The sequence below is a fragment of the Microchirus variegatus genome (genome assembly GCF_963457635.1).
Source record: "Microchirus variegatus genome assembly, chromosome: 20".
Taxonomy (NCBI): Eukaryota; Metazoa; Chordata; class Actinopteri; order Pleuronectiformes; family Soleidae; genus Microchirus; species Microchirus variegatus.
Genome location: NC_139821.1, coordinates 6922658 through 6934538, shown reverse-complemented (window position 1 = coordinate 6934538; position 11881 = coordinate 6922658). Strand labels below are relative to the sequence as shown.

At 43.0% G+C, this 11881-nt stretch overlaps 2 protein-coding genes across 2 annotated transcripts; both read left to right on the top strand.

The window, feature by feature from the left end:
- Positions 1-154: 154 nt before the first annotated feature.
- Positions 155-1920, top strand: ccdc59 (coiled-coil domain containing 59). The gene is made up of 4 exons (XM_083906980.1): positions 155-351; positions 766-1138; positions 1226-1334; positions 1429-1920. The coding sequence occupies exons 1-4, from the start codon at positions 204-206 to the stop codon at positions 1591-1593; spliced, it is 795 nt and encodes a 264-aa protein (XP_083763106.1). The 5' UTR covers positions 155-203; the 3' UTR covers positions 1594-1920.
- A 1114-nt stretch (positions 1921-3034) lies between these two features.
- Positions 3035-11119, top strand: cracr2ab (calcium release activated channel regulator 2Ab; the record flags this gene model as incomplete). Its single annotated transcript, XM_083907386.1, has 17 exons — positions 3035-3190; positions 4482-4593; positions 5221-5410; positions 5573-5719; positions 6248-6338; positions 6429-6524; positions 6748-6935; positions 7104-7175; positions 7277-7325; positions 7419-7501; positions 7698-8385; positions 9223-9361; positions 9745-9826; positions 10237-10351; positions 10597-10698; positions 10817-10893; positions 10993-11119. 17 exons carry the CDS (start codon positions 3035-3037, stop codon positions 11078-11080), a joined length of 2475 nt encoding a protein of 824 aa, XP_083763512.1. The 3' UTR covers positions 11081-11119.
- Between the last annotated feature and the right edge of the window lie 762 nt (positions 11120-11881).

The following is an 11881-nucleotide window of genomic DNA, read 5'->3' as shown; positions in this document are numbered from 1 at the left end:
GTTTAAATACAAGTTCTATTTTTTTCTGGTGCCGCTTTATGGTTAATAGGGTGTAATATTTGTTGAAAATGTCTTGTGCAGTGTAGGTTAGGTGATCCGCAATCGATGTTTAATGTCTGCTCACCTCTACGTCATCTCTCCGCGACCGCGGAAACCCACATGTATGTAAACATTTCACGTTTTCTGAGGAAATATTAACTCAAATGGCTCCGCCAGGTCACAAAATGACGAGTAAGACGTTTACAGCGAAAGGCGGCAACACGAAGACGGTGAGAAATAACGCACAGGATGTCAAGAAGAAGAGGAAATGGACTCCGGAGCACAAGGTATACGAGGGCAGTGTTCAAGAAGGTACGTTTTCCGTCTAAACTTCGCTGTAAAACTAGTGGAAAGACGTTGTCTAATAACCGGTATTTGGTTCAATAAGTGACACAAATAGGTTTACAAAGAAAGTGGGGTACATTTCGACCTTTTAATCGAAGTAGTTACCAAAGTAATACAAACAAGTTGGCTTGCTAGGTTGTGTTCATGACGTCTATGTCGACTAGCATACATGCATACATTTGTATGAACCTTGAGATAAAAGTGCGAATATGGGACATTTAACTCTGAATTTCTCTAAAACTGTTCAGTAAAAAGAAGATTTTCGAATGTCAGATTGACAGCAGTGTAAATTAGGCATATAAATAATTCACACGTTTCCCCAGATATGTGTTTAAATACAGTGTATAAAATTGTGGTTTGCATTTTTTTTTATATCCTTAGGTCAAGGCTTTGCTTTCAAGCGGAAGGAGAGAGCCAGACATGAGTACAACAGGCTGCTGCGGAAGGAGAGGAAGAGGAACACCGAATCCACGCTGCAGTATAAGGACGAGTATCCAGAACATCTTAGGCATCTTTACCAGGCTGAGGCTGTGAAACTGAAACAGGAAGCGTGGACGAACCGAGTGAACAGGACCAAGCTGAGAGCGAAAGGACGGGAGGAAGACAAAGAAACGACTGAAAATTATGAAAGTGTTGCTGAGGCGGCGCAGCATCCTGAAGATGCTGGTCAAGATCCAGAAGTTACAGGTGCACCTGAGCCAAGTGGTTCTGTGCCTGAGACTTCAGACCTGGCTGCAGCACCAGAGAAGGAAATGTAAGACATGATTTTGAGATATTGAAAACTTCTGTGTGGAAATTTGATTTGAAATCATAAGAATATTACCTCTCTGTTCACTTCCAGTCTTCCAATGAGCAACCGCATGAAGAAGAAACTGCAGAAGAAGACGTCCTATCAGAAATCTAAAGAGGAATTTGAGAGCATCAAAGAAAAACAGAGGAAAAAGAAAGAGGTGAGGTTTTCCACATCTTGATCCAAGTGGCCTCAAATGTCGCAAAGTCGTGTCGTAGCCTGATGTTCTGCTGATGTCTCGTTCCTCTCCGTAGGAGTATTTGAAGAACAAGCAGCAGAGGGAAGAAGCCACCCAGAAGTACAAGCAGAAAAAGATGGCGACATTTCAGATGCTGAAGAAAAAGACCAAGAAAGGACAGCCCAACCTGAACCTCCAGATGGATTATTTGCTACAGAAGATCCAAGGGGATCAGAAATGACTGTGAGAACAGGACAGTGGACATTACCTGTATGTGACTGTGTCAATAAAACCAGGAAGAGGTGCATCAGGATTCACCTTTTCACTGGTGTACAATTTATAATCTGAGATTAATTTATCTCTGCTTTTGTGGGTGTTTAATTTGTTTTATATTGTGCTTATATGGTCTCAAACCACAAGAGGGTGCTGTGAAATATGAAGAAAGTGTTCAACATCCACAAAGGTGAAAAACTATCATTTTTTTCTTAAATTGCAGCAACAGGAAAGAACATTTCAGGTATCATTTGTTGTTGTTTTTTGCTTTTATTCACAGGTAATATCATTTATAGTAATATTAAGTCGCAGTATAATGTGAAATTAAAAAACAGTGATGGATACACATTAACATTCAAGGTGCTGTCGTCTTTCCGCCGACTGTCGTCATAGCTACGCTCTATGTCAACATGTTTTACACATGTGGCCCTCATAAAGAGGGTACACTCTATAGCCCTCCCTCTTTTTTCTCCCCCCTCTCTCTTCCTCTCTCTCTCTCTCTCTCAGTCTCAGAGCAGTGTGAGGATGATGCGAGCTGAAACGCCTCGGGCTGCTTCCTCATGACATCACATGGTTGCAGAATGACTTCTCTAACATTTCATCTCTGATGTGAGACGTCCGAAAAAAGAGCAAGTGCGGTCACAGATCGGCCGAGAGCGGAACCGAGGCTTGGGCGTGAATAATTTTGCACAAGGTAAGAACTTTCCTCTTAATATAGGGTCATTTAAAGCTGCTGTATGTGTGTTTTATGTCAGATAAAGGGACGTCACAGTGGAAGAATTAGCATTTTGACTGTTAATAAGCATCAACGGTCTTGTTTGTGTTTCAATTTTCCGCCCACTTAAACTTTTCCAACTTGGGAAAAGTTGAACTGAATTCATTCGTGAATCAGTGTCTGCTTTATTTTATTTTACAATTTCTGAGAAGACGCACTGTACATGAGGGGAAAAACAAGCACAAAGGAAGGAACCGTTTTTTCCAGAAGCGGTGAGGAATTCTGCCTCGTGGTGTCAGCTCGTGCGCTCTCACAGGCATTACGCTGTCATGTGTTCTGTGTAGCAGGGTATTAAGATAATCCTTGACACTGTGTTTGTACATAGTACCACTTCACTGTGAGTTGCCTTGTTTCAGGGCAACTTTTTTAGAAAAGGGAAGTGCTGAATAGTTTGGTACTGAAGCATTAATGTTGTGATGTAACATTTTCACACACTAGTTTCAAAATTACCTTCCTGATGGTTTGCAAGTGTTCAGTTTGTCCACTGTGTTTTGTCTCATTTATCAACCCTCATCATCATCATCATCATCGGTTGCCACAGCAATGGCGAGAGCCTCGGAGCACAGCGTACAGGGCCACTGAGGAGGCCCCCTGCTTCAAAACAACAACAAAATTCAAAAATACAGCCACAGAAATGGAGGCGGAGGAGAGCAGGATGAACGGATACGGACCGAACCGAGGGAGGAGAAGCTCAGAGTGGGGTCGCATCACTCTGCTGGACAAAACCAAGGAGTTCTTCCAGACCTGCGACGTGGAGGGGAAAGGCTTCATTACCCGCACCGATATGAGGGTTAGAGGAGTGTGTGTGTGTGTACTATACTATAGCAGTACAACCACTTTATTTACCTCCAAACACCATAGATTAAATGTATAAGAAATATATGTATATATAGTATAATTGAATGGGTAAACAATACTTTTTTAAATTGGCATAAAAGCGTAATTATCAGTTCATTTTTAAACTTTTTAAACCACAGGTTAATCATTTTGCCAAGGGTCAAAGGGCAGCAGCAACACAAACACACACACATTTAACACACATTAACAAAGACAACTCATCAAATTACAATAAGACAATAATAAACATAACAGCAGAAACCTAAAAGCAGTGACAGACCAGTGATTTAGATTCTATCTCCTTCAGAATTCATTGAAAAATGATCATGAGAAACCATATTTTGGAGTTTGAAAGTGTTGAGAGGAGCACAATACCGGAATGCACTTTTCATCAGATTTTTTAACTAGCTGTCAAAAACAGCATCGAGCTCATGGATTTTTTTTTTGCCGTTTATGTGACGCAAACTTAAGATTCTTTACCGTTTTTCCCATTAACCTACTTAAACTTTTGATTCGCTAGTTAAGGTTTTGTCCCGTTCAGTCGTCATTCGCTCTATTTAGAAATTCATGAGTACATGAAAACATCTGCTGAGAAGAATAGGGCCATTGCTTTTACCTGTGGCGTAATTTGCATATCCTGTGCTGCAGTAATCACGGTAAATACGGGCAACACTTTGAGTGTCGTATTCGCCATTGTTAAAGGAGCTCTTCACTCCATTCACTACACTCACATAGTAGGAGAAGTGGCAGAGGAGCAGCATTAATGGAGATGTTTATCAGCTCGCTCACAATACACGATACACACAAACCTCTCGAAAGCGCCGACAATGGAACGGCTCGTGTGTCTTTTTGTCGTTTGTGTTGAAAGCTTCCAGCTCTGCAGTGACACATCGTCTTTTTGCACTTTGCTCTGGTGTTTATTTTAAGGTTTGCTGAACATGAAACCACACAGAGTGACACAGGAGAATCTCTTCTGAAGTATTAATAATACGCATCTGGACACATTCGAACTTCTGCTTCCTTTTTACTTTCTGCTGTGAATAACCAGCATGACCCAGGAGAAACAGCTGATGTCACCAGGTTTATTATCAGTGATTTACAGCCCATCATTGGTATAAACACAAGAGTCTCCCCTCCGGTACTGAGTGTAGATGAGTGTACGCTCTTCCTCACAAGCGCTCTTCCATTGAGGAGATAAGAACCGAGCACAAGGTGAACTAACTGTGTGTGTTTTTTTTCCACAGAGGCTCCACAGAGAGCTGCCTCTGTCTGCAGAGGAGCTGGAGGACGTGTTTGACTCTCTGGACGCAGAGCGAAGCGGGTACCTCACCCTGGAGGCTTTCTCCTCCGGATTCGGTGGGTACTTTTGTATCATTTTAGTGCACATCTGCAATTTAAAACAGGAAAGATTATAGGTATAGGATAACACTATTTATTCTGTTTGAAGATTCATTTAACAGGCAAACTTGGAGTGAGAATGATAGAAATCGACATTTGCGTCACCTTTTAGCCCCTCCCACTTCCAATTTCCCACACTTATTCACCGAACCGCGTTCAGACGTAAGCTTACACCAGGATTAATGCGGTCGTGGAAATCCGTCAGTTTTGGGGTATGTTCAGGCCCTCAAAAATGCGATTAATTGGGTTGAATAATAATACTAACAAGAAGAAGAAACGTGGGATTTCTGCTTTTGAAGCAGAATTATTATGCAAACTAAAAAAGAATGACATCCTTGGTGGTACGCCAAGGCCACCGTACGCAACATGTTTGGAAAAGGAAGAGTCGCAATCTGCTGTCTCACCACTAGATATCACTAATTCTGACACACGAGACCTTTAATTTTGTGTGTTGACTACTTTGTATTATCTTAGATTGGAAGATTATTTATTCTAGTTTTGTCCTATTTATGTCCCCATTTTGTATGACAAGGCAATCCTTAATTACAAATGTCGCTTCTCCCATGCCTCGCTGACTCATCTCAGGTCAGTTCCTGCACGGCCGAAGGATCCCTGCCCCCGATGACCACGGTCAGACCTCCAGCCCCACACTGAGAGCCAAGGAAGCCTTGTATCAGAGCCAGTGGGAGGCCAAGCTGTCGGCCGCTGAAGACGAGGAGGAGAGGCACTTCACCATGCTGCTGGAAAGCCTGGGAGCCAGCAATGTGTTTGAGGAGTGAGTGTTAACCCTAAAGATGCAGAAAAACCTCCGTATGATAGCATCCTCAAATGTTCTCTTCTAGTGTACTGTTACAAATGTAGCAAAGAAACCAGAAAATTGTTTATTAAATCCAGTAGTCGGGGTTAAATCTTGCTCTCTTTGTGTCTTCTGCTCCAGTCCAGGCGAGGTGCGCAGTCTTTGGGCTCAGCTGCGGCGAGACGAGCCTCACCTCCTCTTCAATTTCGAGGAGTTCCTGGCCAGGGTCACGCACCAAATCATCGAGGCCCACCAGGAGAAAAAAGAGATGGAGAGCGCCCTCCAGAGGTAGCAGGACGGAACACACAGGGTTTAACAAAAGTGGAATTCTTAAATGTTTCCCACACTTTGTCTCTGTAACAACATTCTTCTCGGTCACTAACAACCTAAAGATTTAGTGATGTAACGGTGGGATTTCTGTTTGTTTACATGTCTGTCCTATGCCGGGCCTGCAGCCTGCGAGCGATCGCACGGATTTATCGCTAAACCGCTAAAGAACAACCTCTTTATCCGTGTCAAATGACTGATAATCTGAAGTCTGTCCACGTTCCTCCTCCTCCTCCTGCTGCTGCTGCTGCTGCTGCTGATGTGGAAACCCATTCACATTATGTCAAAGCAGTGGGAGGCATCAAGTGTCTCGGTCACTGTATTAATCGGTTTACTGCCATCAAATTAACTCGATAATGATGATGGTTGACATGGTTTCAGATGCGTGTTAATGTGTTATTGTGATCTCGCATTTCACAATTATCATAAAATAAAAGTGTCAGTCACTTCTCACATCTCTAATATCAATATTTTTATACTTTTCTGCAGGAAGGCCGCGACACACGACAGTGAAATCCGCCACTTGTACGAAGAGATGGAGGCCCAGATCAAAAATGAGAAAGACAGGATTATTCTTAAGGTAGAATTTAGCCCTAATTGCATACATATTGTCACTGTTTTTGTTTATTTATGCCCTGTGGCATTACATTGTATTTCTCTGGCCGTGCAGGACTCTGAGCAACTCCAGCTACGCAGCCAGGACCTGGAACACCAGCTCGTTTCTAAGGAGAAGGAGCTGGAGCAGATTTTCCAGAAACAGAAAAGGGTGAGTGGACATTCATGAAGTCTATATTGAATTAGAAGACTTAGTAGCTATATTATTGGGGGACATGACTTCAGTGTCTTGCTCAATAACTCTTCAGTTTTCAGTGAAGGTATTAATAATATTAATCCCTTAGTTTAGTTGGGAGGGTTTTACTTTCCCCCTCCTGATTTACCCTCGCGCAGCTTAAACGCATTTTCATTCCTGTGGCAAAACTCGTTTCCAGTTAGAGGTCCAGTGCCGCGAGCTGAGCAGCGAGAAGCAGGAGAGCCACGTGGAGAACGTCAAGCTGAAGATGACCAACGACGAGCTGTCGCGCGCGCTGCAGACCACCAACCAGGACCTGACGCTGGCCCAGGATCAGCTGGCAGCGCTGCAGGACCAGGCCGCCCGGCTGCAACAGGACAAAGAGATGTAGGTGCACATATTTACATTCTTATCTTAGAGTGTTTCCTCACTGCTGTTAATGTCTGAGACATGACATAATCCCTACTTACCTTTACCCTAAGCTTAAACGTTTAAGTAAACCCTTAAATGAGTGACCACAGTCGACTTTGAAATGAGCCTTTGCCCTGTTTTTAGGGAAATGTACAGAGTGACTGAAGGCCTGCAGAGAGAAAAGCAGAGTCTCATGAAGCAGCTCGACCTCCTCAGGTATGCTGAGCTCAGTCATTTGGTTTTAATCTTTTGTCAAACTTCCCAAAGTTGATTCCAAATAAATGTTTGTCCTTTCTTTCTCCTCTCATTCATTTCAGAGAGATGAACAAGCATCTAAAGGATGAGCGAGACATATGCTGCGGTGTCGTAAGTCAACTCTATTTAATGCGTTATATATATTCTGACTCATAAACCCTGTGTAACATCTCATGTACCCTTTTTTGTGTGTTTTTAAACAAGCCTCGTACATCACTCAGAAAGAAGCAGAAACAAAGAGCGGGCCTCGCCAACATATTCGATGACACCAGCCAGCCGCCGAAAAGGTGATTCTTTATCATGCCCATACTCCTGTCAGGTTCTGTCCTGTGTCGGTGTGATATGAGAGTTGTATATCAAAGGAAAAACAGAGGATATTTAATTTTTTACTCTTCCAAAAATACTAAGAACTTTAAAAGGCTTTGGCCTCCAGAGTCCAGTAGATTGATCCAGTAATCCTCTGTTTCTCCTCTGTCTCCAAAGAGCCTCACTATTGGCGGACAGGTCCTTCCAGTCTCTGGAGGCCTTGCCTATAGAGCACCTTCAAATCGTGTTTGTTGCTTCCTCCTCCTGTAGTGAGGACGATACCACCTCCGTCACTACCTCCACCTCCTCCTCCACTGTTAGCGCTCCCGCACGTCAACAACAGCGACCCACGGCGAGAAAGAACCCAGGCTTAGCCAACGGTTCCGTCAGCCCTGCTTCTCCTAAAGTGCACGACGTGAAGACAAAAGCCAAAAAGGCGCCAAGCAAGATCGCTTCTTCCAGTAGGTTGATGAGGAAAGGCAGTTTCAGACAGAAGAAGGCAGGGGTAGAGGAGGAAGGGTTAGATTCCCCTCTGGACGGTTGGCCCCTCCGCCGAGTCATCTCCATCGAGGAGGACCACCTTCCCCATCTGCTCCACGGTGGGCCTCAGCCCTTACTGCACCAGCTCAGCGAAGAGGAGGACGAGGAGAACGACGAGGAGGAGGAGGGAGAAGGACCACCACCGCCTCCACAGAGTGACATTGAGTCCAGTGTTCCCATGGCGATAGACCTTTCTTCCACCCCGACTTCAAGTCCCGTTCAAGTGTCGGAAGAAGCCGTGCCAGTAAGGAAATCGCGCCTCCCTCAGGCGAAAAAGACGCCCTTGGCTCCGAGAGGACAGCCTGTCGGGAAGGAGATGCAACACGTACGTCCAAATACAACTTTGGTGCTTTAGAGTGACACAATAAAAACCTTTAACTTAGGCTTAGGGTTACAGAGGAATAGGTGCTTTAAATGGGTTAGGGTTACTGCAATCCCAATTCAAAACAATGTAGAGTTTAACCTATTTGGGTTTTGTTTTTTTAGCAGCAGACAATTATTACACAATGAAAGAAGTCAATAAGGCAACGATAACAACTGCATAACAAGTATTTACATTAAATATCCACTGCCAATGTGTGTGAAAGTAGCTAAAACATAGCTAACTTTCATCGAAGCTTTGGAGAAAATTACGCATGACGACCTATTTGTCTTCCACTCCACTTTGAGCTGTCTTTAATTTAACATTTGTCTGCTGGGACCCTCAATTTCTCTTCTCCCCTGGGTCGAGACATTTTTGAGAGTGGTACTGAGACTTTTTAGTGGTTAGGGCTTCAAGCTTGAGACCGGAGGGTAGCCGGTTCGAGCCCCGACCTGTCCACAGCTGAAGTGCCCTTGAGCAAGGCACCTGACCCCCTCACTGCTCCCCGAGCGCCGCTGAATGCAGGCAGCTCACTGCTCTGGGTTAGCATGTACTTCACCTCACTGTGTGCTGTGTGTGTTCACTAACTCACGGATGGGTTAAAATGCAGAAATTGGAATTTCCCCACTGCGGGACTAATAAGGGAATCTTAATCTAATTTTAGGGCTGCAGATTGTTGTGATTGCATCAGTCTCTTGGCAACTGAGTGTTTTTAAGTGCATGAGTGAGGTGGTTGGTCATGGGTGACCCAACAGACCAAAACATAAACAGCATGCATCTTTCGTCCCTCTCCATCATCAGAAGACAAAAGAGTCGGCCCTGTTTGCCCCAGACCGTTTGTTCAAGGTCGTCCTGGTCGGCAACTCCAGCGTCGGCAAGACGTCGCTGCTGCGCTCCTTCTGTGAGGGTCGCTTCCACCCTTCCACCACTGCTACTGTGGGTGAGAATAAAAAAAACATTGTGATACTATTGCATTGCGTATGTAAATGTGGCGTGTGTGTGTGTTTGTGGACGTTAACCCAAAGGAGAGAGAGTTATTAGTGTCACATGAAAGAGCTTGTGAAGTCACACTGCCTGTCTCAACGCTCTGGCACGCCATTGTACCGAGCAGATTAAATCACTTCAGAAGAATTATTTCTGACTTGTTTCGCTTTCATCTTTCCCAAATCCTCCACCCGAGCCTCGTTATCTCCCCTTTGTTTAAGCCTGACTGTCTGAAACGAGGCCGAGTGCCGGTGTCACGTCTCACCTGCAGCTATTCCTGTGTCTGTAACGCGTTCAGCTTAATATGTGACTACAATAAAATATTTTTTCATTACGTAGGTATTGATTACAGTGTGAAGACGTTAACCCTGGACAATATGCAGGTGGCCATGCAGCTGTGGGACACGGCAGGTCAAGAGAGGTGAGCTTCATTTGACCTTTTTGTAGATGCATAGTAACAAAAGCCAAGATGTTCAATAAGAAAATATAGTTAAAGTCAACAAATAATCATTGTAATTGTATTATATAGAGATTATTGTTTACTGCCACACACACCAAGTGACAGAGTAGAATTAATAATGTGCTCTGAAATATTTCATGACGGTATTTACAGTTTTATGTGTTTTTTCCTAATTTGAAGCACATTTTTCGTATTTTATTAAGTATGTTTAATGGATTTACCTAAAAAAAAAAAATTTTTTTTGTAAACTAAAATCTTTAAAATCTTTAAAGTTTAAAGGTCTGGTTGTAACATCTAAATGTACTAAATCTAGAAGAAAGCCCAACAAGTAGAATCCATTTTCTCACACCCGAACCCCGTCTTTGTCGCAGGTATCGTAGCATAACCAAGCAGTTCTTCCGCAAGGCTGACGGTGTGGTTGTGCTGTACGACGTCACGGTGGAGGAAAGTTTCAGGGCAGTGAGACCCTGGCTCGCTAACGTCCAGGTCGGTCTGACCTTTGACCCATGTTGCAATGAGTAGAGCTTATAGTGTGACTACAGTGGTATATTTGTATTTGTTCTTGTGTTTAACAGCAAGTACAGCGATGAAGATACAATAGATTTTACTTATTATCTCAAAGAAGTGGAGTTTGACTCACTTTAATGACTAAAAGTCAGGATATATCAATCTCTTTTTTATATTTTTCCGTCTTCTGCAAGACTAAATCACTGGAAATTGCTTTTGTTTAGGAAGCTGCAGGAGTAGGAATCCCCATCCTCCTCCTGGGCAACAAAATGGACATGGATGGAGACAGGGAGGTGTCATTTAAAGAAGCAGAGCAACTGGCTCATGTGAGTTCATTTCAAATCATTCTATTCATATTACAGTACATGTCCATGGTATAATAATATTAATTATTCCCCATCTTATTTCTGTACTAATCATTGGTTGAAATCTTTCGGTTTGTAGGAAAACAGTGTGATGTTCTTTGAGGTCAGCGCCTACACAGGCCTCAATGTGACCGAGTCCCTGACTCACCTGGCCAGGTAAGAAGTCAAGTTTCCCCTGTCTTTAGACTCATTATTTAAAAATACAGTTACAGGAGTATTGGTCCCATTCATTCAGCGTCCTCTCTTTTACTTTAGAGTGTTAATGGAGCAGGAGGACAGAGTGAGAGACACCACAGTAATCCTCAGCGCTCAGCCCGTAAAGAAGAAAGCCTGTTGCAAGTGAAGGTACACTGACCGTGAAGGAAAATGACTAAAAAGCTGGATGAAATCAGCTTTTTAAAGACAATAAAATCAATACACAACACTCACTGTCAAGACACAAAAAGGTGCTGCACTATTTCATGTAAATATTTCTTTGTTGCCAAATCACAGTTAGTGCGTCACTACAAGATTTAAGGTTATTATTTGTCAAAATTTCATAAATATATAGATGAATGTTAGCATCAAAGTCTGGTGCGATGTTGAAAATAAAAATTAAATCAAATCACGTGTTTAAAATCCCAAAAATCAGTTGAATCACACAAAAAACAATCTTGACTTGATTATTTGACATTTTATTCATCATCACGTTTATTTTTGTTCCTCTGCTCTCCAAAATAAAATCTCGACATGTTGCATCCGTGTTGTTTACTGCTCTGAAAGCGTTGTTCTTCTATTGCTCTAGTACAATTGTTCTGAAACGTCCTCTGCAGTCGATTTATTTAAAAAAAAAAAAATCACATGCAAATCACTGACCAATCACTGTACCTTCAATACAAACACACCGTGCATGAATCAAACATCTTGACGACCTAAAGGGGGGAAATGACTGTGCTGTCATCTTGTCCACATCACACCGATCAATTAGCTGCACTAACAATATACATTTATTTCATCCTCAAAACATTTAAAACTCCCAGAAACATGTAAAAGAAAAAAAAAATCACGTTCAGTTGGGAGGTTACATTCACGAGCCCCGAGTCGATGCGGTTGGTACGCTTGATGGCACTATTGCTGATAGATATTTGTCGCCTATTCTGATGAC

Excerpts from the sequence above, each read along its gene's own strand:
- ccdc59 (XM_083906980.1), top strand. The coding sequence starts at position 204 with ATGGCTCCGCCAGGTCACAAAATGACGAGTAAGACGTTTACAGCGAAA. Across the intron at positions 1,139-1,225 it reads GCAGCACCAGAGAAGGAAAT|TCTTCCAATGAGCAACCGCA; the intron begins GTAAGACATGAT and ends GTTCACTTCCAG. Across the intron at positions 1,335-1,428 it reads AACAGAGGAAAAAGAAAGAG|GAGTATTTGAAGAACAAGCA; the intron begins GTGAGGTTTTCC and ends TCCTCTCCGTAG.